Source organism: Dromiciops gliroides, chromosome 3 (genome assembly GCF_019393635.1).
Source record: "Dromiciops gliroides isolate mDroGli1 chromosome 3, mDroGli1.pri, whole genome shotgun sequence".
NCBI classification, from domain to species: domain Eukaryota; kingdom Metazoa; phylum Chordata; class Mammalia; order Microbiotheria; family Microbiotheriidae; genus Dromiciops; species Dromiciops gliroides.
The window spans coordinates 333,256,830-333,282,211 of NC_057863.1; the positions used below are offsets into that span (position 1 = coordinate 333,256,830).

At 39.0% G+C, this 25,382-nt stretch overlaps 1 protein-coding gene and 1 non-coding gene across 2 annotated transcripts in view; both read left to right on the forward strand.

Annotated features, from left to right (window-relative positions):
* Positions 1-2,347: 2,347 nt before the first annotated feature.
* LOC122752073 lies at positions 2,348-2,454 on the forward strand. Its single transcript, XR_006355875.1, has one exon. It is a non-coding gene; the product is annotated as a U6 spliceosomal RNA (small nuclear RNA).
* Positions 2,455-10,506: 8,052 nt separating this feature from the next.
* Positions 10,507-25,382, forward strand: part of CD86 (CD86 molecule) — a 66,802-nt gene continuing 51,926 nt past the window's right edge. The window contains exons 1-4 of the mRNA XM_043993505.1: positions 10,507-10,516; positions 12,287-12,652; positions 16,037-16,345; positions 23,672-23,781. Of these exons, the coding sequence (XP_043849440.1) occupies positions 10,507-10,516; positions 12,287-12,652; positions 16,037-16,345; positions 23,672-23,781 (795 nt within the window). The remainder of the gene's footprint in view (positions 10,517-12,286; positions 12,653-16,036; positions 16,346-23,671; positions 23,782-25,382) is intronic.

Here is a 25,382-nt window from a genome sequence, read left to right on the forward strand (position 1 = left end):
CTCCTCCCAAAGGTTGTAAGCAACCAGTTTAGGTTATACATGTGCAATTATGTAAAACCTTACCATATTAATCATTTTACATAAAACGACTCAAGTAAAAAAAAAGAGAATATTCTCATTCATTCTTTCTTTTTGTTTGTTTGTTTTGTTTTGTTTTGTTTTGTAGGGCAACGAAGGTTAAGTGACTTGCCCAGGGTCACACAGCTAGTAAGTGTCAAGTGTCTGAGGCTAGATTTGAACTCAGGTCCTCCTGAATCCAGTGCCAGTGCTTTTTCCACTGCGTCACCTAGCTGCCCTCATTTTTTTTTCATTCTTGATGATTTTAGATAATGGAAGGAGGCTAGATTTAGCCATGCCATACTGTTCAAGTACCTTTCCTTGACCCTCTTACAGCTAGCATTTTCCCCCTTTTAGTTTTTTTAACTAATTGCTAGCTTTGGAGGGATGATGGAGCACTGCACCCTGTTAAAATAGTACCTACAGTTGTGGGTGGGGCAAGCACAGTTAAGCTTATACAACCCCCAGTGTTCTTCCAGTAAGTTACATGCCTTCTGACTAGTTCTGGGAAAATTCTCAACTCACCCCCTCTCCTCACAGAGAGGTTGGGGGAAACCACCTGAATCACCACTGAGCGGAGAACCTGAGAAGCAACTGCAGGGCAATTATGAAAAGCATGGGGCCCAGGGTGGGAAGAGGCCAACACAACTAGGAGTGGTAATCTCATGAGATTGCTTTCATTCCATGCTGACTCCCCCCAATCATTATCTGGAGGAGAGTTGTTTCCTTTTTTCTCTTCTTCTCTGCCCCCATTCATCCCCCTTCCAGGCAATTGGGGTTAAGTGACTTGCCCAGGGTGACACAGCTAGTAAGTGCCTGAGGTTAGATTTGAACTCAGGGCTAGTGTTCTATCTACTGTGCCATCTAGCTGCCCCTTCTCTTTAATACTGTCTGGTATGTTTTTTGCTGCTTTGAAGTAGTGATGGTGGGAGCAATTCTTAGTTGCAGAATCTCACTTTACCATCTAGTCAGAAACCAAATTCTGTTCTATTTTAGTTATAAGGTTCAATGAACAAAACAAGATATAGTTTCCTTTCATTGCTTTTCTATCAATCCCCTGGAAACCACACCATATTCCAATAGCCCAGCTGTCCAGGGCTCTTCACCTTGTGGATTTAGAATCTTTATAGTTCAAGATCCATTCCCTCATTTTAATGAAGAGGAGGAAATGGAGGTCCAGAGATATGGTGACTTACTCTAAGAGGTCATGCATGTGATGGGTGACTAAGTTAGGACTAGACTCAGTTTCTGATCTTCCATTTCAGTGAAACCATGATGTTCCTAGAATTAGTTAATCAGTACCAGATATAAAGGGGACAGTTGAGTCCATACCTTTGATCCATAACCTTCTTATTGGCTATAAGATAAAACTGAATTTTATCCTGACCCTTGCTAATATCAGCTGGTAAATGAAGTTTGGGCAGAAGGATGGTGCTATGGTTAGAATGCCTGGCCTGGAGTCAGGAAGACCTGAGTTCAAGTCTGGCCTCAGACACTTACTAGCCATATGACCATGGGCAAGTCACTTAACCACATTTGTCTCAGTTTCCTCATCTCCACCTCAAATGAGCTGGAGAAGGACATGGCAAACCACTCCAATATCTTTGCCAAGAAAGTTGTACATGACTGAAATGATTGAACAATAACAACAAAAAAACAGAGTTTCATTTTTAACGCCAAAAACCTGTGTTGATGTGGTCAGCATTGGCCCATCAAATGCTTAGACTGTGTAATTTATGTTGCTAAGTGCTAATACTCTCAGTGATTGGGAAAGCTGGGATGGAGAGACAAAAAAGAGAAGCAAGTCTGTACAAGGAAGTCTCTGGGAGCAAGAGGCCACAAGAGACTTGCTTCATAGAAGTTTGGGAAACCAAGCCAAGAATACAGTTGAACCTGAGCTAAGAGTTCGGATAGATAATAGCTAACAACAACAACAACAATAATAAATTATAGCTAGCATTTATGTACATTAAAATGCCTTAAGATTTGCAAAATGCTTTGCAAATATTAAATAATTTGATTCTCACAACAATCTTGGGGGGGTCAGTACTATGAATATCCCCATTTTACAGATGAAGAAACTGAGGCAGGCAGAGGTGAGGTGACTCACTCTGGGCCACCCGGCTAGTAAGGGTCTGAGGCTGTATTAAAAATCCTGTCTTCTGACTTCAGGTCCAAAGCTCTAGGACTAGGAAATGGAATCAAAGCTACAACTTGGCCAGTGACCCAGAGAACAGAACACAGAACACAGGGAAAGTTTTGCTTGCATCAGAATTAGAAATAAGGTGGAGTGCTCGCTTCGGCAGCACATATACTAAAATTGGAACAATTCAGAGAAGATTAGCATGGCCCCTGCGCAAGGATGACACGCAAATTCGTGAAGCGTTCTGTATTTTTGGGCAGCTAGGTGGCACAGTGGATACAGCACTGGCCCTGGATTCAGGAGGACCTGAGTTCAAATTTGACCTCAGACACTTGACACTCACTAGCTGTGTGACCCTGGGCAAGTCACTTAACCCCAATTGCCTCACCAAAAAAAAAAAAAAGAAAGAAAGAAAGAAGGTGGAATAGTCACCTTCCAATCTAATCCTTAGCTTTCAACTCCTTCCTCCATCTTCAATTAGTGCTTCATACCAATACCAAAGTACTATTCCTAATACATAGTTTCAGCAGGCTACTTCTCTGCTTCCAAAACAAAACAAAGCAAAACAAAACAAGGAAACAAAAACACCCTTCCACAGTTCCTCATTGCTTAAAAAAGAAAATGTAGATTCCTAAGCCTGATATTCAAGGCTTTCCAGTGGGCCTTTTGACCATGCTCACCTTTAGCCAAACCGAATTGAATACTATCTCTCATAGTTCATCATGCCTCTGCAACTTTTTCTGCCATCACACATGTGTAGAACGGATTTCTTCCATCTTTCTGTTGAAATCTATCTTCAAGGAGCTAATCAAATACTGTCCTTTCCATGAAGACTTCCCTGATCCTGCCAACTACAAGCAATGGCACCTTTTCTAATTCCTTCAGGCCACTCAGATATTCCTTAATTATTTGTGCACAAAGTTTATCCCCAAAGCATATTGTAATGGCACTGAAAGCAGGGAATATTTCTTTTACCCCCTTATCTTCTAAACATTCCAACTTAATAAGTGCAAACAAAAGAAGTGAGCATTTCCATCTTCAAAATGGATCATAAAAGAAGACAGTATAAAACAGTGAATCTCTACTCCATACAGCTTGATTTTAAATATGCATATATATAATAAATTCAACAGGATACTTCCCATAATGTCCAGTTTATCTAAGCTTCTTTCTGAACTTCTTTCTTTTCTCTTCTGTGTATTTTTTACATTTAATTTTTATGTTATTTTTTCTCAATTACATATAAACAAAAATTTTTAACACCCATTTAAAAAAATTTTTGAGTTTCACATTCTCTCTCTTCCTTTCAGTCCTCCCCTTCCTTCAGAAGGCAAACACTTTGATATAGTCAAAATATTTGTGATCATGTAAAACATTTCCATATTAGTCATGCAGAAAATGCTGACCAAAAACCCAAGAATAGTAAAAAAAAGTATGCTTTGACTTATATTCAGACTCCAGTAGTTTTTTCACTGGAGGTGTATGGCATTTTTCATCATAAGTTCTTTAGAATTGTCTTAGATTATTCTGCTGACTTCATTTTGCATCAGCTCATGTTAGTCTTCCCAGATTTTTCTGAAAGCACCCCGCTTGCCCTTTTTTTATAGCACAATAGTATTCCATCACAGTCATATACCACAACTTGTTCAGCCATTCCCCAATTGATGGACGTCTCCTCAATTTCCAATTCTTTGCCACCCCAAAAGAGTGCCTATCAATATTTTTTTTACATATAGGCCCTTTACCTTTTTCTTTGATCTCTTTGGGATATAGACCCGGTAGTGACATTGCTGAGTTTAAGGGTATTCACAGTTTTATAGCCTTTGGGGAAATTCTTCTGTATATTTTAAAAGATGTTTCTATGTCCCTCTTTTCTTTTCTTTCTTTCTTTCTTTCTTTTTTTCTGAGGGAGAGGTACCACCATTGCTAGTCCCCTACTCCCAATTTTGAAATGAGAAAAAAAAAAAACTTGTAGCCAATGAGCATAGTGAAACAAAACAAATTCACATAAGGGCCAAGTCCAAAGGTACACGTCTTCCTCTTCTTTGAGTCCCTCATATCTCTGTCAAGAGATAGATAATGTGTTTTATAGGTCCTTTGTGGACGTGGTTTTTCTTTGCTATGATCAGAGTTAAGTCTTTCAAAGTTGTTTTTCTTTATCTTGTTATTGTTTAAACAGTTTTTCCTATTTCTTTTCACTTTCCTCTATGCCAACTTAGATGTCTGAGATTCTCTGAAAACATCTTTCATTTTCTCTTAGGCTACAACAAATATTCTATCACACTTATTTAGCACAATTTCTTCAGCCATTCCTTAATTGATGGGTACACCTCCCTTAATTTACAGTCTTGTTTTGTTGGGTTTTTTCCTTTGTAATCCCCCTTCAGGATTCAACCTCCAAAGTTGAAGTTTGTTTTGCTAATGACTAGAGAATGGACCAGAAAAAGGATGAGGGTCCTTTTTTGCATTTTTATACCCTCTGTACCTAGTTCAGGGCCATGTATATAGTAAGCACTTAATAAATGATAACAGAAATGAATATTCAGTCAGTCACCAGGTCCTATAATTTCTTTCCTTCTTCTTTAGTGTCTGCCTTATTCTTCCATCCCTCTTTAGTCCCCTGACTGCAATCCAGTGTACTCCCTTAACCATATCAAACTTTGATCATTAGAGCAGCTTAGAACTGATGATATCTTTTAGTCTAACTCTCTCATTTTTCAGATGAGGAAATTGCAGTGTCAAGTGATTTGCCCAATGTCACAATGTAAGTGAGTAGCAAACTCAGGTCCTCTAACTTCAAAATGAAATGATCCTTCCACTACCAGATGGTTTCCGTACCAAATAAACTCTAAATTCCTCTGCTACATTGTCCTAGCCCTCCATAATGGAGTCTCTTTATATCCAGTTGGGTTTGCTATCACTCCCCCAAACACTCTTTACTTTTGGAGGGGTAGGATTATTGGATTTGTGATTTTATACATATAGAGATTGGTCACTACTTTGTACCATAGTGTCTTAGAAGGTTACCTAGGGGCTGAGGAATTCAGTGACTTGCCCAAGGTCACACACAATGTGTATTCATGGGAGGCAAGCTCTGAATCTAGGTCTTTCTTCCTGAAATAAAGTATCTTCCATCACCATCACCATCACCACCACCATCATTATCATCACCACCACCACCATCTCCTCACTTAGTTTTTAATGGGGTTCAGATAGAAACCATGCTGGGGCAAGTAGCTTGTTTGCTATTATTCCTGTATATTTAGGGTTCTATGAACTATTTTATAGGAGCATAGAATCACTGATTTTTCATGGTTTAATAAAAGGGTCAGGATATAAGAGCATCCTCTTCAAGGTCACTGGAAGCATTTTATTTACAACTCCAGTAGAAGACAGGACAATAGGGATTTTTGCATACCTCATTTTTTTCCCACATGATTTTGACCCTCTTGGTTGGGTCTCTATACTTTGAAAGCTTTATGCTCCACGAAGAATGAGATGATAATGATATTAATTACTGTTGTTACTGTAGTTATTATCATTAGTAGTGTTATATTTGGCAGCTTGTTGGTACAGTCAATAGAACCTGGACTTGAAGTTAGTTAAGACCTATGTTCAAATTCTTCCTCAGAGACCTATGAGCTTTGTGATCCTGGGCAAATCATTTAGCCACTCAGTCTGTTTCCATACCTGTGAAATGAAGATAATAATAGAACTTAACTCTCATTGTTTTTAGAAAGATGAGATAATATGTGTAAAATGCTTGGCAAACCTTAAAGTGCTTTATAAAATTATCTATTATAAAGATTGTTTTATTATTTTAGCTTTAAGTATCTGCAATTTCATCTCTGAGCAGGTGTTCCTTCTGCGCTGAAGCAGACAGTTCTTCATGGATTTCTATTGGCTGAAAAAATTCATCACTTCATTTGAACCCAGTTAAATTGATCCTTGGATAAGCAACATGGAGTAAGTCCCCTTTCTGTATTTTCCTAATATTTCCAGCTTGGTAGGACCCTCTAGCAATTGAGGTCTGTTGACAGAGCCTTTAAGCACCCCAAATCATCTTTATGTAGCAATGAGGTATCGAAGAGTACTTTATTAAAACAAGACTTAATAACAATGTTAATGGAGAGATCTCTGATACATCTTAGCTGCATGACCATGAACAAGGCATTTAAAATCTAAGTACCCTAGACAGCTTTGTTATACGCAAGCTGCCAATCTGCTTTGGTGGAGGGAGTTTTCACACTGGGAATTATCTATGTTGATGAAAAGACAGATTGAGATATTTCCCCAAGAAAAAAAACAAAATCCCAATCATTATCATTATTGCCTAACAGACTAGTGTTGGTATTGGGAAAGACCCCAAACTGGTGGAGTTGGCTGGTACTGAACATGAATTCTTTAAATAACATCACTGAAAAATAGTTCTCCTGTGATCTCTTGACGATTTAATAGTAATGGGAAGTTTACTACTGCTAAAGGTTATGAGTTTATAATGTTCTGTATGGCATTTTACTTGGTTCAGTCAAGTGAACTCAATAAGAAACCAATAAGCAGGCCTCATAATCCAAAGGACTCCAAGCTCCCTCTTTTGATTCTTTAATGTAGATGCATATTCAATGTTTAGTTTCTGACGGATTCTCATTTTCCTTTCCCTGATGACAGCTCTATGGAAAGACTCCCTTTGCTGATACTCATGCTTTGGGGTAAGAATATGTTAATTTTCTAAGTTTTTTGGCATCATTTTGCTGACTCTTTCAAGTCTGGGTATTATAAACATCCTCCTCCTTACTAAGCCATAGAGACATAATACAAATCAGTTGGAAAGTTCAACTTAAAAGCAAACACTACATAACAAGAATATAGGAATTACAAATCAGTTTGATAACTTGAAAATAAAACATATGATTCAAAAGAGGTTGTCAAGGATAAGGATACCCAGATATTTTTACAAGCAGATGAAGATGTTCATTAGATAACCATAAAATCTACCAATTATCCTGGATAAAGAAGTCAGTAGATAGGAACTTATCTGCTAGCTATAAACTTCCCAGACATTTGGAGAGACAAATGATATGTAACACCCAAACAACTCTGGGGTTTGCCTGACACTCACTTGTATATTGTCTGGGCTCAATTTGGAGTTCAGTTGGAGTGCTTTTTGATCTTGTTAATCCAAGATTTCATAAAATTGTTTTGGATAATAAGGCAGATCCATCAAATCCAGATGGTTTAAATACTCATCAACCATCTCATTTGTAGGTAGATAATTAAATTTTGCATAACACTCCCAAACTGTAATTTGTACATATTTCCTGTCTCTTTGATTTTGCTATGCCAATGAATGGACTGACCCCTAAACCACTTCAATACATTAGAAGATCCATGGCAGTAGAGCAGGAAGGAGGCATTATACTAGGCTATCTGGAAACTGAAACTTTTTTTTTTTTTAGTGAGGCAATTAGGGTTTAAGTGACTTGCCCAGGGTCACACAGCTAGTAAGTGTTAAGTGTCTGAGGCCAGATTTGAACTCAGACACTCCTGACTCCAGGGCTGGTGTTCTATCCACTGTGCCACCTAGCTGCCCCTGAAACATCTTTTTTTGCCACAAACTCTCTTACTTCCATCCAGTGAACCAGAGAAATCATAGCTGAAAACCATTACCTCATATGATAATTTCCATAATCTCCTCCCTAAACCAGATGTTTTGCTTTTTTAAAAAAATTATTGGGGACAACTAGGTGGTGCAGTGGATAAAGCACCAGCCCTGGATTCAGGAGGACCTGAGTTCAAAACCAGCCTCAAACACTTGACACTTAGTAGCTGTGTGACCCTAGGCAAGTCACTTAACCCTCATTGCCCCAGCAAAACAAAACAAAGTTAGATCTAACCAAAAAAGAGTAAGCACCTGACTTGAATTGACTTTCTTGTTGTTGCTCACCCTCTGGGAGAGGTGCCAACAAACAACAAAATGCCCAATAGGCTAAAAGCCAAAGAAAGAAAGGAGTTGCAATTGGCCTAGAAAATCACTACCCCAAATCAAGGACTGAATAATTCATTTGATTGCAGAGATATAATTGTATGGCAAAACTCATTCTAGTCCCAATTTTCTCTCATTCTGTGATCCCTTTGAAAACTACTACTACTACTACTACTACTACTAATAACCCAATTATGGAAATAACAGATAGCCATTGTAATTTGACTCTTCCAGCACTTCATACCTGAAAAGAAAAAAATGGGAAAGGGAAAAAGGAAAGAGTATAGAGACTCTTTTGCCATAAAAATTCAGCTCTGATCTCTGTGTCTTAGAAAATTACAAAATATTGGAAATCTAGAGAAGTCCAGGTATATACTTCATTTGGTAAAAAAAAGCACTGAACTTGGACTCTGAAGACCTAGGTTTTGAATCTGAGCTTCACAGCTGACTAGCTGTGTGACCTTTGGCAAGTCATTTAACTTTATCTGTTAAATGGAAATAGTATTAATTTTTACTACCTCTTTTATGGGGTTTTTGTTTTTAAAAGTGCTTTGTAAACCTCAGAACATTATAGAAATTGTTATTGGTGGTGGTGGTGGTAGTGGTAGTAGTAATAAAATATCCCTAGAAAGGATTTCTCAGAGACCTGTTTTAATTTTGGATATGGAATGGAGGAGCTATGAAGGTTTGTGGAGGATGTTTCGGGAATTCCCACTACTCTTAACTCACCAGGTTACAGAGAAACTCTCCTTAGAGAGAAGTCTTAACTTCACACAGGAAGCACTGCATCTGCTAGTGTTAGAGCAGCCAGATATTAAAAGGTTTTACATTTAGGCAAATAGCCTACCTCAAAATAGCTCATTCATGTATTCAATTCATTCACCTCTTGCCTGGACTATTGCAGTAGCTTCTTCAGCTTTCTCCAATCCATTCTCCACTCCACTACCAAAGAGATAATCCCAAGTGTTACTCAGCTGTTCAAAGAGCTTTGGTGGCTCCTCATTGTCTCGGGAATAAAATGAAAACTATTCTAATTGGCATCAAAAGCCCTTCACAATCTGTCTTCATTTTATCTTTCCAGGTTTGATTGTGCATTACATACCATACCCCCACCTCCTGAGTACTCTAAACCCCAAACAAATTGGCCTATTTGCTGTTTCCTATACACAACATTTCATCTTCTATTTCCATGCTTTTATATGGATTGTTCCCACCCAAAAGCCTGGAAGATTCTCCTTTTATCCCCATTGGGCTCATTATAAAAAGGCCTGTTGAAAGAGACAACACTTGAATTGAGGGGTTTCCAAGAGGTGGAGATAAAAGGAGAATGGATTGCAGAAAGCTGAGACTTGAAACAATGAGCCCATGTAAGAAGCTACTACAATAGTCCAGGCAAGAGGTGATAAAGTCCTGGATCAGAGTGGTGGCTTTGGGAAGGGAGACAGATGTGAGATATATTGAGAAGGTAGAAGCATCAAGACATATAAATGCCAACTATTAGTATTATAAAACATAGGACTGAGAGCTGAAAGGAAACTCAGAGATCATCGAGTATAACCTCCCCATACTTTACAGATGAGAAAACTGAGGCCCAGAAAGAAGTTACTCTTCCCAAACTCATACAATATGCTAGTGGGTTAGAATCCTGGTTTAATTCTCTTTCAATACACCATACATGCATCCTTAGTAGTTTCCAAAACAGAGTGTAGTAACAGACTCTATTTGCCTTGGCATGATTGAGGCGCCTGTTACCTTTGACTTGTTTGGAACCTTTGTGCCAAAGACTTTCTTTCTTTCCTTCCTTCCTTCTTTCTTTCTTTCTTCCTTTTTGGGGGGTGGGGTGGGGTGAGGGGAGAATGGGGCAATGAGGGTTAAGTGACTTGCCCAGAGTCACACTGCTAGTAAGTTTTAAATGTCTGAGGTCAGATTTGAACTCAGGTCTTCCTGAATCCAGGGCTGGTACTGTTCCATCTAGCTGCCCCATAAAGACTTTCATAAAACAAAAGTTTTAGGGATCTTTTGAAGGGACTTCTACTTCTCCTGGCTAATATTTCCCCACCAGCAAACCTAAGAAAAAAAATCTCCATGGCACCCAATATACCTAGATTGACCGCCATTTTTTAAAGAACAAGCAAATAAAAGAACCTTTAGTCTCAAAGTAATCATTAGTCTCACATAATTATCATTAGTCCCAACATAATTCCTGATACAATTCAAAAGACATTAACAAAGTGCCCGTGGCATTCCAGGCATTGAGTTTACAGACAAAAAAAAGAACCATCTCTTTGCTGAAGGTGCTTATGTTATATTGGAGAGATAGGACATGTGTACAAGTAAGTCAACAAGTTAAATTTTAAGATTTAATGGGGAAAGAGTGCTAATAACTGGGGGTTGGCAGGGTGGGAATGGGGATTAGGAAGGTCTCACATAGGAGGTGGAAAATGAACTGTGCTTTGAAGGAAGCCAGGGATCTCACAAAAAGGAATGTGAGGTGGGGGAGCATCTTTTAATTATGGGTGACAACCTCTGTGTGCAATGGCCCAGAGGTCTATTTTTATAGTTAGTTTCCTGAAACTGAACATGAGTTTCCTAATGCTCTATCTTTCAGAGAATTGGTTTTGCAATGATGTTTTATGGGGTGGGTGAAGAGAGCACAATTTTTTTTTTGTAACCTCCATCTCTGCAGAAATGTGTCCTAAGCAGATGTGGAGTATTGTCTCCCTTTCAAGTTCTCTGTCAGCTTCCTACCCTGTGATTATAATCTTTAGCTGGTCAAGGACTTGTTGGCAGCACAACAGCTCTAATTCACAGGTAGCTCCTCCCTGCCCCAGACTTGAGACTTGCTTTTGACACAGTAATGACATATAAAGCTTTGGCTTTGAACTCAACTCTCAGTTCTGGCTTTTTGGGATTCTGATGCCTATTTCCTCCCCATTAGAGCAGGTAATGTGGCATTTCCTAGTTTGATCTTGGATTTGCACCCCCTTCCATTTTTACCCTTAAAATTAAAAAAAAAGTTTTTAAAATAATGATGTGATAATTGTAAATTTTATAATGTTTCATGTTTATTGTTATCAAAATAGGACAACAATGGGTACATTTAGGCTAAGTGGTCCTGATTCCCATAAAGTGTACAGGCAAAAACAAGACAAGGTTGTACTTTTCCACTGTTCTGATCTTTGATAACGCTGGGTCAGGTGGTGAATGGTGGAAGCTTCTGCTTAAATTAAACTCCTCACCACCTGCTGTGGTCTGACTCACTCCCCTCCTGGGCCTCTGATTATCAATTCATACCCTTTCCCAGTTTCTGATTGCAATAAAGAAATTCCCCCTAGCCCCCAACTCACCCAAACCTTGTCTTTATAAATGGCCCTAATTCAGAATTAGGAATCAGACCCAGATATGATAGAGAAGTTTCCTGGGATCAGCACCACTCCCCCCGCCCCATCTGGCACCAATACCTGTTCTCAGCCAAATTCATGTTAGGGCATATAATTTTAATACTTGAACCCTAATTCTTCTAGCATGTTTCCTACCTAACACAATCCCCTTCCCTTTGTGCTGGGTTTCTTGCATCTATATGAACAAACCTCTTTCCTGTTTATATTACCATATTGAGTATATGGAGGCTTTTTTTCCCCTGCCTATTTGCTTCAACAAGTAATGGTAAAGTTCTTGTTTTTATCAGCTTTCCAAGTACCAGTTTCCTATAAATTCCCCAAACGCAGATTTTTGCTTTAACCAGACTCCTGAGACTAAATAAAGCCAATTACTATGAAAGGTTTCGGATTCTAGTTCATAGTCCTTCTTCCTCCTGCTACTGTTCCCTTTCTTAGGTCCTAAGGCCTCCTTAATCGAGAACTGGGCTCAGGGTTGGTCTCTGTGAAGACAGCTGGGCTGAGTATCATGATAAGCATACACCTGTGCCTGGCTTTCTGCTGACCTCACATGGGGTATTTTTTTTTTCAGCACAGCCCTACCTAGGCTGCCATTTAAACCCTGGTGTACTGGTATTATTTACTAACACTGACACTGGTGAAGTTGGACTATGTATTTATTATGGATAAATGAATGTGAGTTTTCTTTTTTCCCTTTTTCTCTAGTTGTCCATCCTTCCCTCAATTTAGTTGTCAAGGCCACAAAGCCAGAGGTTGGGGCAGTTTTCAATGAGACTGTCAACTTGCCATGTGGTTTCAAGAATCCTCAAGAAATCAGCCTGGAAGACCTAGTGATATTTTGGCAAGGTGACAAAGGTGATGTTCTGTATGAGCTCTATCGTGGAAGAGAGAAGCTAATGCATGTTCATCCCAGCTACATTAACCGCACCAAGTATGATCAGAGTACATGGATTTTATATCTCCTCAACGTTCAGATTACGGACCAGGGGGAATATACATGTTTTGTCCAACACCACAGTGTCAAAGGATTAGTACTCATCCATCAGTTTTCTTTTCAGCTGTCTGTCTTTGGTAAGTAGTCACTTATGGTTTGGGGGTGCTACCTAGGGAGGCATATGAAAGCAAAGGAGAAGCAGAGGCATCTCTGGAAAGTCCACTGGAGGTGAACTCAGGGATTCAATTAAACCAAAAGTCCATGGTGCTTTTTACCATTTGCTGTACAAAATCACTGAGAATGTGCTTTTGAGAAATGAGCAGTCAAATGAACAAAAACAATTGTGGCTAGGTGATAAACAAAATACCACTTTGGTCAATAGGAAAATTCATAACAACTTAGCTTGGTGTGATGCTTTATGGTCTTTTGGCTCCCTTTGGAACAGTATTTTCAGTCCTTTCACCCTACCAGATATGTCATTGGAGCTCCTGGCAAGTAGCACGATGGACTGATTTAAGACTTCCTTTCTACCCTATGATGGAGGTCACTGATTAACCCCTTGTGACTCAAAGTGAAAGCAACAGGAGGTAGAATAAAAAGCACAAAGGATTCCCTGACCAGAAGTTATGCATCAATAGCTGGGGGCAAAGCAATAGTTTTTTTTTTTGTTTTGTTTTGTTTCATTTTGTTTTGGTTTTGGTGAGGCAATTGGGGTATGAGAGCCAAAATTTAATATATGGAGCATTAATTGGGTGATTTGCCAAACTATTGGGGTCCCAGAAATAATGAGGGACCTTTGGGTTCAAGGCTCCCTCTGAACTGCCCTTTTAGATATTTCTCCCTCTCCCTCCTCTCTGAACTGTCCTTTTAGATATTTCTGCCAGGCCAATAAGAAAGGTGCCTTACAGCTTCTTTTCCACAAAAGGATCAGATTTTATTACTTGGGAATTAATTAAACAACAAAGGTGAAATTAATAAAAATCAAAGATAAGGAAGTGGTAAAAAGAAAATACAGATAAATTCTCTTAACTCTAAACTTAGCCTATGCAATCCCCAGATAGTTTCCAATTAAACTAATTCAAAGGAATCATTTCCAATTAAGCTAATTCAAAGGAATTTAGGGTTTTCTGTGTTCACTCACCAAAACCTGGAAAGTCTACAGTTGCTCATGCCACCAGAAAGGCAGAAGCCAGAGAGAATGCTAGCATTCCGGAAGTGCCTCTGTCTCCCCTCAGGGAGTGTTCAATCTTCCTCCCCCAAAAGGGAGGTCCTTCAAAAACTGCCTATGGAGAGTTCTCCTTCTGACCTCAGTAGCATATGTAACTTCAGGGTGGGCCAGGTGTGGCCCCTCCCAAATGAGTCAGCTAAAACTCCAATAATTTTTTACCACAAATAATTTTTACCACATTCTACCCCTTTGTTTCTTGGGAAAACACGTATGGTTTGCTCGATGAAACAGCTAAAAATAACAGAATATAATACCCCATGATAGCAAACAATATGTTCATAACAATATAGAAAAGGGAGAAAGGAAAGTTTTGTCCAGAGGGGTGGTCCCTCATGACACTGGCCTGCAGAGGGAGGGCCTCTGCAGAGAATACATGTTACAAATGGTATATATAATAACAGAAGGAAAAAAGAAAAACAACAAAACAAAACTGTTCATTTAAAGTCTCTGAGATCTTGTCTTCTTGGAGTGGTCATCAGGAAAAAACTAGACTCTGGTCTGGACAAAAGAAGAGCGGAGCTAGAAATGCGCTCTCCCTTTAATAGATAGATGAATCTAGGCCTTTTTCTTTCTCTTCACCAAATTCTTATTATCCTTAATAAATGCTTAAAAGTCTAAATCTAGCTAAACCTTATAATTTACTGGCAACCACTCATTAGATATTTTAGACAGACTAGCTAGAATTTTAGCCCCTTACAGGGGTTAAGTGACTTGCCCAGGGTCACACAGCTAGTAAGTGTCAAGTGTCTGAGGTCGGATTTGAACTTAGGTCCTCCTGAATACATGGCCAGTGCTCTATCCACTGCGCCACCTAGCTGCCCCAGCAATAGTTTTTAGTAAGACCTTCTTTTGATACAGCTCTGTGCAGCATGAGGGACATTATAGATATTTCTAAGTATCTCCAGGAAATGAAAGGTATAATCTCTACCTTATAGGACTGAGCATTTAGAGCTGGAAGTGGGTAGCTAGGTGATGCAGTGGATAGAGCACTGGACTTGGAATCAGGAAGACTCATCTTTTTGATTTGAAATCCACCTTCAGACACTTAATAGCTGTGTGACACTGTGCAAGTCACTTAATCCTGTTTGCTTCAGTTTCCTCATCTGTAAAATGAGCTGGAGAAGGAAATGGCAAACCACTCCAGTATCTTTGCCAAGAAAAGTCCAGATGGGATCACAAAGAGTAGGACACCACTGAAAGTGACTGAACGGCAATTTAGAGCCAGAAGAAATCTTTGCAAAGGGGAAAGAAAACATGGAAAAGAGCATTGACATATTGACAGTCAAAGATAAATTACTGCTGGTGGCAGAGTCATCTATTGATTTCTAGACCTGAAGAATCTGAATTCTAGGGATATAGTAGTATGTGTGTGTGTATGTGTGTGTGTGTGTGATGTCTCAGGGTTCTAGATCATAATATAAATATAATAAATATTATTATATAAATAATATAATAAATATAATGATATATCAAGTATATTTATCTACCCACAAAGATATCACTTAATTCTCTCCTTTATCTCATTGTGTAGTTTGTGCTGCATGAGAGACAATATAGTAGAGGGGATTGAGAGCTAGCCTCAAAGTCAGGAAGATGTGGGTTGCAATCCTGTCTCTCCTTCTTCGCCCACCTCTCTCCCACAATTCTCTAAGACTAGAAGTTGTATAATAGATGTCCACCTGCATTCAGAGAGGGAGTTTTCTCATTGGGAGTTCCCAGTGAAATCACACATCTAGACCTCTCCCCCACCAAAAAAGTTATTTTCACTTCCATTCCTGAAAAGGACCGAGCAAAGAGGGGTTACTGATCAGTTTTAGAGCTAGAAAGGATCTTAGAGGTAATTTTACAAGTGGCATAATTGAGGCTCAGGTCACATAGGTGATAAGTAATAGAGGTAAGATTTGAACCCATGTCCTCTAAACTTCCAATACAGCACTGGTGTCATGGCAACATCAGATATACATCCCAAGTTATGTTTTTGCTTTGTTTTGTTTTGTTTTTGTTTTTATTTTATTTTTTGCAGGGCAATGAGGGTTAAGTGACTTGCTCAGAGTCACATAGGTAATAAGTGTCAAGTGTCTGAACCTGGATTTGAACTCAGGTCCTCCTGAATCCAGGGCCAGCACTTTATCCATTGCACCACCTAGCTACACCTCCCACCCCTAAGCTATTTTAAGAATCCCTATCTTCCCTTCTCTTTGGGTTCAGGACAATTCCCCACCCCCACCCCCCAGCTTCATCAAGGTTTGGAATGAAAGCAAAAAAAATATTAATGTCTTAATTCTGTTTCTAGCTCCTTTCAGTCAGCCTGAAATAACACAACTTAACAAAACTGCAGAAAGTGGAGATATGTTGACTTTTTACTGCTCTTCTAAAGAAGGCTATCCAGAGCCTCAGGAAATTTACTGGATAGTAGAGACTACAAACTCAACAAAATATCCTGGAGTTATATATCTGTCCCAAGATGATACCAATCAACTCTACCATGTGACCACTAACCTTTCTCTACCAGTTACTGATGCTACCACCTCCATCAACATCACCTGTTTTATAAAGACCCAGGGGCCAGTGGAACTCCTTATCTCCAAGACACAGTATATAGGTAAGGTTCCTTTTATAGGTCATATTGTAAATGGGTAGTAAACACAAATATTTAAATTAAGATTATGGGTCTCAAGTCCCAAAATAAATCAAAGCCACAAGTTGAAGAATAAAGGGTCTTTAATCAAGATAGCAGGGAAGCACCCTGCCACACTGGAGGATGTCCCAGAAGTTCAGAGCACAAAGGATTTCCCAACCAAGAGAACCATGAAAGGTTCTTTATGTGGTATGGGCCAAAAGTCACAAAAGGGTCTGATGTTTTAATAACTTTTTGAAAAATATTCTTCTTTATTTAATTCATGCATATATACATACACATTTATCATATATATATATAAATAGTATATGATGCTATGGTATTATAAATTAAAAACAAAATGGGAGTTATTAAATATTGAAGCCCCTTTGTGATTTTGAGACTTTTGGCCCACCCTATATTTTTAGGAGGAGTGGAGGAGGAAGTAATATGAGGTAGCTAGGCCTGATCATGAGACTCTAAGTGGCTCTTGACAATTTGGGAAAGGAAAACTATTTCTTTCTGGCTATTTTGCCTTCATGCCATGAGTCCCAACTGAAGGGGACAAGGACATTAGAAGCTGAGATCCAACTTAAGCTAGGCTCCTTTACAAGGTAAAATCTGGGTGGGGGACCTAGGGTGTGGTTCAGCTCAACCTAATCAAGAGTAAATATTTAAGAGTAGGAATGTAAAGACATTACTGAAATAATGACATTACTAGGCTCATTAAGAGAATGAGTGGAAAGTAACATTAGGTATTAACAGTTTCTATCATTATATTAACAATTAAATTAACACTTTTCTGTCATGGGTAAAGAGCCAGGCTTATCAATATTGAAAATACATTAGTGCAAACAGTTCAACTCAGCTCATGTTAATAAATATTTATTAAGTACTGGATATTGGGGGATACAAAGCTGAAACAACATATAGTCCCTGACCAACACAAGCTCATGATTAAGTAAGAGGGATATGTTGAACTTGAGATGGAAATCCACTCTGAGAGATCTTATTCATAGGCCCTTGGAAATAGGGCTTTGGAGCTCTAGGGAAAAAATTGGGGTGAAGGTATAATTTGGGAGTCAGCTACATAAGTACCAAGGGATGCCTTCAGAGGCACCCATACTTAGGCTGCAGGGAGGGTAGGGTAGAAAAGGACCAATCAGATAAGAAGGAAAACCAGCAGAGAACAATTTCACAGAAACCAAGGAAAGAGTGAGCACTGTATAACTGTATAAGGGAAGAGGGTGTGGTCAATGATGCCACATTTTCAGAAAAGTAAAAGAGGATAAGGACTGAAAAAAAGAAGGGATCAGATTTTTAAGGTACCAAGGAGTGGGTGGGCAATCAGGAACTGGATGGAGTAAGGAGACTATAAACCTTTTTGCATCTGTCTCAGACAAATGGATATATTTTGATGGGGAACAGTTATGTCTTTTCTGACTGATGTAGCATCTCGTCTCAGTCTAGACAGTTTATTTTACTCTTAGGAAGGTCCTAAGCCAAGGACATAATGAGTCAGCTAAGTTCAACAATCACTTTAACCTACTGAAGTCAATTGAGTTCTGAACCAGTATGGATTCAAGGAATGCATGACAATAGAGCTTTCTGTGCTATGCTTTTGAGGAAAATTTATCTCTCAGCTTGAATCTGATCTGTCCTTTTGATGTTCTGCTATATGTATTGGAGATGACTGGGACTGGCCTAAACAATCCAGGCTGGATCCCAACTAGAATTTATTCATTTTTACCTTTATTCATTAAACAAATATGAATGAGCTATGATATATATATATATGTATATATGTGTGTGTATGTGTATATATATATATATATATATATATATATATATATATATATATATGATACCATGCTAGGCACTGAAATGATGGTCCTTACCATCAGAGATCTTACAGTCTCTTTGGGAAAACATTCCACACACAACAACCAGGACTCACCTATACCTCTGGATTTGTCTTTGGATCTCTGATCAATTTCTTTGTCTTTTTTCCCTTACCTGGGATTTCTCCTGGTAACATCAGAATTTGGTTTATGTCATTCCCCAAAAGTCCCCATGCAGACATTATGGTAATTAATGTGATTTCAGAAAAGTTATTTGACTTTATTGGAAGATCAGTACTTGGTAAATTCAACATCATGTATCTTGTAGGATTACTACAAGCAGCTGTATTGTATGTCATCAATGTAGCTTCTCTACCACTTGATTAAAAACTCTCTTTGATTTGAAAAAAAAAGCTAACTAGCAGGCTAATGAAATAGCTAATTTAGGACAGATTGATTTAATTTGTCAGAAAACATAAAGAATATGCCTCTGAGCCAATAAATCATCAAAACAACTCTCCCTTCTGTTGGGCCCCACTTTTCCAAAGGATCTATATTGCCATTTGGATTTATAGTGCTACCTTGGACTGGTATTTCCTTCTCTCCTGGTCCCTATTCATAGAAAGAACTTGGGAATCAAGCAACCTTCCTTCTGGTAGGTCCCATCTTCTCTTGGGACCTATACAATCTACATAGTTCACAATACCAGCAAAGGAGTAAGTCCGGGTTGTTTCCTCTCATTGTTGCTTCCTATTGTGTCAATCCTTTATGTCTTCCTCTAATATCAGTTCCCTCTCTCCTTTGGTGTTTTTGTCTGGCAATGATTCCTTCTCTCTTTCCATGTCTTTGACTCTCCATATATGCTTATGTGTCTGTTGTTCTCTCTCTCTAGTTGTTAATCTCCTGGAAGGGTCACATGGATGCTAATGCCTCTCTCTCCCAAACAAATAAATGCTCATTCATTCATTCACACACTCATTCATTTATTCATTCAAATATTTCTCTGTGTAACTTCACTATGCTTTTCCCCATGCTCATCATGATCTCTGAATCCAACATCATTTTTTTTTTTTTTGGTGAGGCAATGAGGGTTAAGTGACTTGCCCAGGGTCACACAGCTAGTAAGTGTCAAGTGTCTGAGATCAGATTTGAACTCAGGTCCTCCTCCAGGGCTGGTGCTTTGCCACCTGGCTGTCCCCCAACACCATTTTTAAAGGCCAAGTCTAAGGTCATACATAGCTCAGGTATATGAACTAATCAAGGACTTGAGTCAGCACCAGAACAAAGGTGTCATTGGTGGGACAATGACAACTCAGAACAAGGAGAATTTGCATTTTGTCTAGGAAATTCATAAGTTCTAGGGAGATATAAGAAGACTGAGAGGCTTACCCAACTCCTTCTGAAGAATATCTGTCAGCATTGGCTATACCATAATCCTTTTCTCTCCCAAATCAAACAATGATTTATTTGATATAGGGAACTGCCAGTGAAGAAACTACCAATGCAGTATAGCACCTGCTATACATTTTATAGTCTTAGAGAATTGCTTGGGGTGACACAGACAGTATGCATCAGAACAGGGAATTGGAGCTAGGTCTTCCTAGCTTTAAGTCTGACTCTCTACTCTACTCTACTGCCTCAACCCAATAATACAAAATGGGGGCTTGATGGAAAGTGTAGTTTTCCCATATGGAAGGAAGGTCTGAAGGGTGACAGGAAGCAGATGCTCTATAAGACAAGGACTTAGAAATTTTATTGTTCCATGAAGAAGAGAGAGAATTGTGGGGGTAAGTCTAGGACTACTGATCCATGGGTTTCCTTTAGTCTCTCCCCCATTCTGTGATTCACTCCTTTATAGAAAACACTGGCTTGTAATGTGATGGAAATCAGCTTATATTCACCTGGAGACAAAACTAATTTTAAATGCTCAGAGAGTAAATAAACAGCATAAAAAGAGAGCAGGGAACTCCCAAGGGTGAGCAAAGACAGGCAGTGATGAGGTAGAGAAGGGCATATAAGTGGAGAGGGATTAAAGTTACCAGGTCCCAATTTCAATGATAATTAGGGAAAAAGCAAAACTGTCCAGGAAGATCTCTTTTTAAGTAGATCAGCCAGCCAGACAAGGCTCCAATTACTCCTGATCATGTTCAGTTCAGGACAGCAGCACCCTGCATTGTTAATTGACTGACCACTGACACTGGCAAATATCTACCCAGACTTATCTCCCCAAATCCCCAGGCTTCCCTGCTCGACCCCAGCTCCTTTCTGCAACTTATATCTCCCATCATCCTTCATTACCCACTTTCAGGTGGGAAAAAATTACACTTCCCTTCACCCTCTTTGTCAAAAGGGATAATATTTAAATAAGGCTACAGGAAGTTTTATTAAAATAATATTTGCTTTCTAATTACATGTAAAAACATTTTTAAAAATCTGTTTTTAAATTTTGAGTTCCATATTCTCTCCCTTTCTCCCACATTATCCCATCCCTGAGATGGCAATAAATTTGATACAGGTTATACACGTGCAATTGTGAAAAACATTTTCATATTGGTCCTGTTGTGAAAGAAAATGCAGGCAAAAAACCCCATAAAAAATAAAGTGAATAGTGTGCTTACATGTGCAGTCAGACTCAATCAGTTCTTTCTCTGGAGCTGGACAGCACTTTTCGTCATGAGTCCTTTAGGACTGTCTAGAAGAGATATATTAATGACTAATACAGAAATGTTTGTGTTATACATGTTATGTTATACATGTGATTGTACATGTATAACCTATATCAGATTGCTTTCCATTTTGGAGAGGAGGAAGGGAAGGGAAGGTGGGAGAAAAATTTGGAACTAAAAATCCTATGAAAACAAACTAACAACAACAACAAAAAAGAAATTCCTAGATCAATACAAACACAGAAATGCATTAAAATGACTTCTATAGGTTAGAAATATGATCATTAACAGTAACCCCAAAGACACAAGACACACAAATACTCCTGAATAAAATGATGGCAATGAATGACCTTTCTTGGACCCAGTCATGCAGGAAATAAGGAATAGAGCTTAGACTAAAACCCAAGAGATAAATTAAGATGACATGACATTTGCCAAATGAATTATCTCAATAGATATGTTCTCATCCTTTCTTATCCAAGAGGACCAACGACATCATGAAGATGATGTCTTGAGTTGCCTATGAATTGGATTTAAGTGAGGCAGAGTTGCACAGTCATCAACCACACTCCTCCAGAGTTATCAAAGTCCAGTGGCAAGACAAAAGTCAAGACAACTGACAATGGCCTGGGGTTGCAGTGGGAGACCTTGGCCTTTCTAAATTAAGGTCTCAGTTTGTCTGAGGCAAAGCCCATTCAGTGACTAAGGGCTAAGTAAGAATTGAGACAAAAGATGGCCTAGTTTACCATTACAAAAATATCAATCTGGGAGAAGACTCTCAGAAAACAATTGCTATTTATAGTCATTCTAAGCCATTGAAAACTTAATGATAAACCATAGAGGCTTGGGCTGGTGGTAGTATTGGCCATTCAATAAAATCCAGAGTGATTTGGATTTAAAGTCATAGTCATGTAGCACCATTTGAAATACAATGGACTTTTATTTTAAAGCCTGTTTTTTCAGAGCTATATACTTCAAGAAATCATAAATGAAAATTTCCCAGGAAAAAAAGTAAATTGTCCCAGCTTTTCAAAAATGATGATGATGATAAATCTAAAAAAAGAATAAAAATTTAAAAAATCTAGCTCCCAAGCTTCCAAATATCTTACAAAATATGTGACCCAAATTTATATTCCTATGGACAGAGCACCCACATGTAAGGATATGACATCCCAAGTGGAGAGAGGGACCCCATGTGGTAAGGGAAAGAGGAGGAGAAGGAAGAGGAGGAAGGGAAGGAGAAGGAAAAGAAGGAGAAGAAGGAATAATAATAATAATAATAATAATAATAATAATAATAATAATAATAATAATAATAATAATAATAATAGCAGCACTGCACAACTTCTGCTCACATTGACAGATTGGATCCCCAGAGGCAGCTACTACAACCCGCAGTGTTTTAGAGATAATTCTCAGAGACTGCTTCTTCTATTATAGGTCTTAAGTGGCAAATGCAGCGGTCTTCACTGACAGTCATCCAATAGTCTCAATGAGTTCTTACCAAAGGAATTTGCTCAGATAACATGGTAAAAACAGTTAATACAAAATAATCTCCCAAAAACCTGCTTCTCTCTTTTCCACAAAAACACATAGCATCCACAGGAGGAATAGGCTTAAACTTAGACCATAATAATAGGGAAACACACATGTAAGAAATATATTTCTTAACTCAGACCATCTGCTCTGGAAGCCCTCTCTATGTAGAGACTTCACACAGAACCCTTTGTGTTCATCCTTATTCTTGAAAAGAGTCAATGACATCATAAGGGATGATTGGATTTAAGTGAGGTAGAGCTATGAAGTCATCAGTTTCACTCTCTCCTCCAAAGGCATGGAAGTCCAGTGACAAGACAAAAGTCAAGACAACTGGCCAGCGATGCAGTGGGTGACCCTGGCTTTTCTCCTTGGAGTGATGAGGAAAGGCCTTGTGGAGGAGATGGGTTTGACTCATATCCTAGAAAACTATAGGATTTATATGGAGAGTATATATGGGGTGGGAAGAAGCAATTTCAGGTGAATGGAATGTCATAAACAAAGGTGCCAGGTGAGAATGCTTCTGTTTGGTAGACAGTGAGTACACCAACCTGGTTGGAGGTGAAGGTTCATATAAAAAAAATGGAAGATGATAAAGAGGCCACACTGTGGTGACCTTGCATGCCAGGGCAAGGAATTGAAAATTTAACTTGTAGATTAGAGGGGGAAGTTCGACCTTTTGAAAGTATTTTAAGAGGATTAATCATCTGGTAGCATATAGAGTTAGGTGGCACTAGAGGCTGGGAGAACAGAAAGAAGAGTATTACAATAGACCAGATCTGTGGTTATAAAGGCATTAATGAAAGTGGTGGGAGAGGGAATGAAAATAGGGGATGGATTTAGGGAGTCTTTAGGAGTTAGTGACTGAATATAGGGGTGAGGAGAGGTAGGGAAAGAGAGAAAAAAATTCAAAACAACTTGAGATTTTTGCAATCAAGTAGCGCATCTACTCTTAGAATGGATGGCATCATCACCGTTTCAAGTCTTAGGAGCTTACCTGTGCCCACACTTCCACTTATGGCTAAAAAAAAGATCAAGTCTCTAAGAAGGTGAAGCAAGATTTGCCCTGGCCTTACTGTTTGACTGCAGCTGCTGCTGCTGGGTCTATCTGACTACATCCCTTGGGACTTTACATTTTGGTTTTCACTGTTTCTGGCCCTCAACCCTGTAAAGCAGCAACTGGGCAGATATATGCAGAGAGCAGCAGACTGCAGAAGTTTTATAAATGACTAGGCTGACTGAACTACTTTGATGATTTCTTTGTACAGAGATAAAACCCAATGAAAAATTGGATGGAAACTTTCAGATCTCAGGGAGAAAAATTGCTAAAACTATGGCCCTGATCATTGCGGTCGTGTTCGTGATCATTATTAGAACGGTGATTTGGAAAAAAAAAAATTTACCCAATGGTAAAAGGGGTAAGTGATTCATACCTATTCAAATCATAGCTTGCCTTTTTGTTTGTTTGGGTTTTTTTTTCCTCATGGGATGTGGTACACTTTGTGAATACACATTCTTCAGTCATGTACAATTCTTCATGATTCCATTTGAGGTTTCCTTGGTAAAAATACTGGACTGGTTTGTCATTTCCTTCTCCAGCTCTTCTTATAGATGAGGAAACTGAGGCAAGGAGGGTTAAGTGACTTGCCCAAGGTCACACCGATAGCAAGTGTCTGAGGCCATATTCTAACTCAGGAAGAGGAATTTTCCTGACTCAGGCCCAATCCTCTATTTACTTCTCTACCTAACTACCCTTTGGTACCTTTCTACCTTTCCTTTTTATACCTTACTCCCCTCAGCTCTGCAATCTGATGATACTAGCTCCTTGCTGTTCTTCAAACACAACATTTCACCTCTGGACACTGGATACTTTTTTGTTTTTGTTTTTGTTTTTGCAGGGCAATGAGGGTTAAATGACTTGCCCAGGGTCACACAGCTAGTTAAGTGTCAAGTGTCTGAGGCTGGATTTGAACTCAGGTCCTCCTGAATCCAAGGCCAGTGCTTTATCCACTGCACCACCTAGCTGCCCCAACCCTGGACACTTTTAAGGGCTATCCCCTATGACTGGGATTCTCTTTGCCTCATCTCCATCACCTATATTCCATAGATTCTTTCACACCCCAACTAAAATCCTATCTTCTATTGTCTTTCCCAATCTTCAATTATTCTGTCCATATCTTGTTTGTACAGAATTGTTTGTATCTTGCCTCCCTCAGTTGACTGTGGAGTCCTTGAAAGCAGGTACTGTTTTTTGTCTGTCTCTGTATCCCTGATGCTTAGCATAGTACCTAGCACATATTAAGCACTTTATAAGTTCATGTTGTTGACTACTTAAGGAGATTAACAGGGATACCTCTGGTCAAGGATAATGCACTTATATAGAAAATTATCTTGCCGGTTATAGGGTGCCAAACTTGCAAATTTTGCCAACTGGCCATGACAACTCTTTCTCTGTAACTTGATCTTTCTGTGCCATGCATTGGTTCCAGTTCCCTCCTTATACCTCCTTCATTCAGAGCCCACCCTTTGATCTTTCCTTCTTTTACCCCTGACATATCTTCTGGATGGGCAGCTAGGTGGTGCCATAGTGCACAAAAGCAATCTTCCTGAGTTCAAATACACCCTTAGATTCTTACTAACTCTGTGACCCTGGGCAAGTCACTTCACCCTGTTTGCTTCCATTTCCTCATCTGTAAAATGAGCTGGAGAAGGAAATGGAAAACCACTCCAGTATCTGTGCCAAGAAAACCCCAAATGGGGTCACAGGGAGTCAGACATGACTGAAAAATGACTGAACAACAGCAATAAATATCTTCTTGATATGACTAGGTTGCCAATACTTAGTCAATGAGCATTTATTACCTATTTACTACGTGTTTGGCATTATGCTAAACACTAGGGATACAAAGAAAGGCAAAAATATGTGGTCCCTGCCCTCAAGGAGCTCACATTTCAATGGGGGAGATAACACGCCAATAA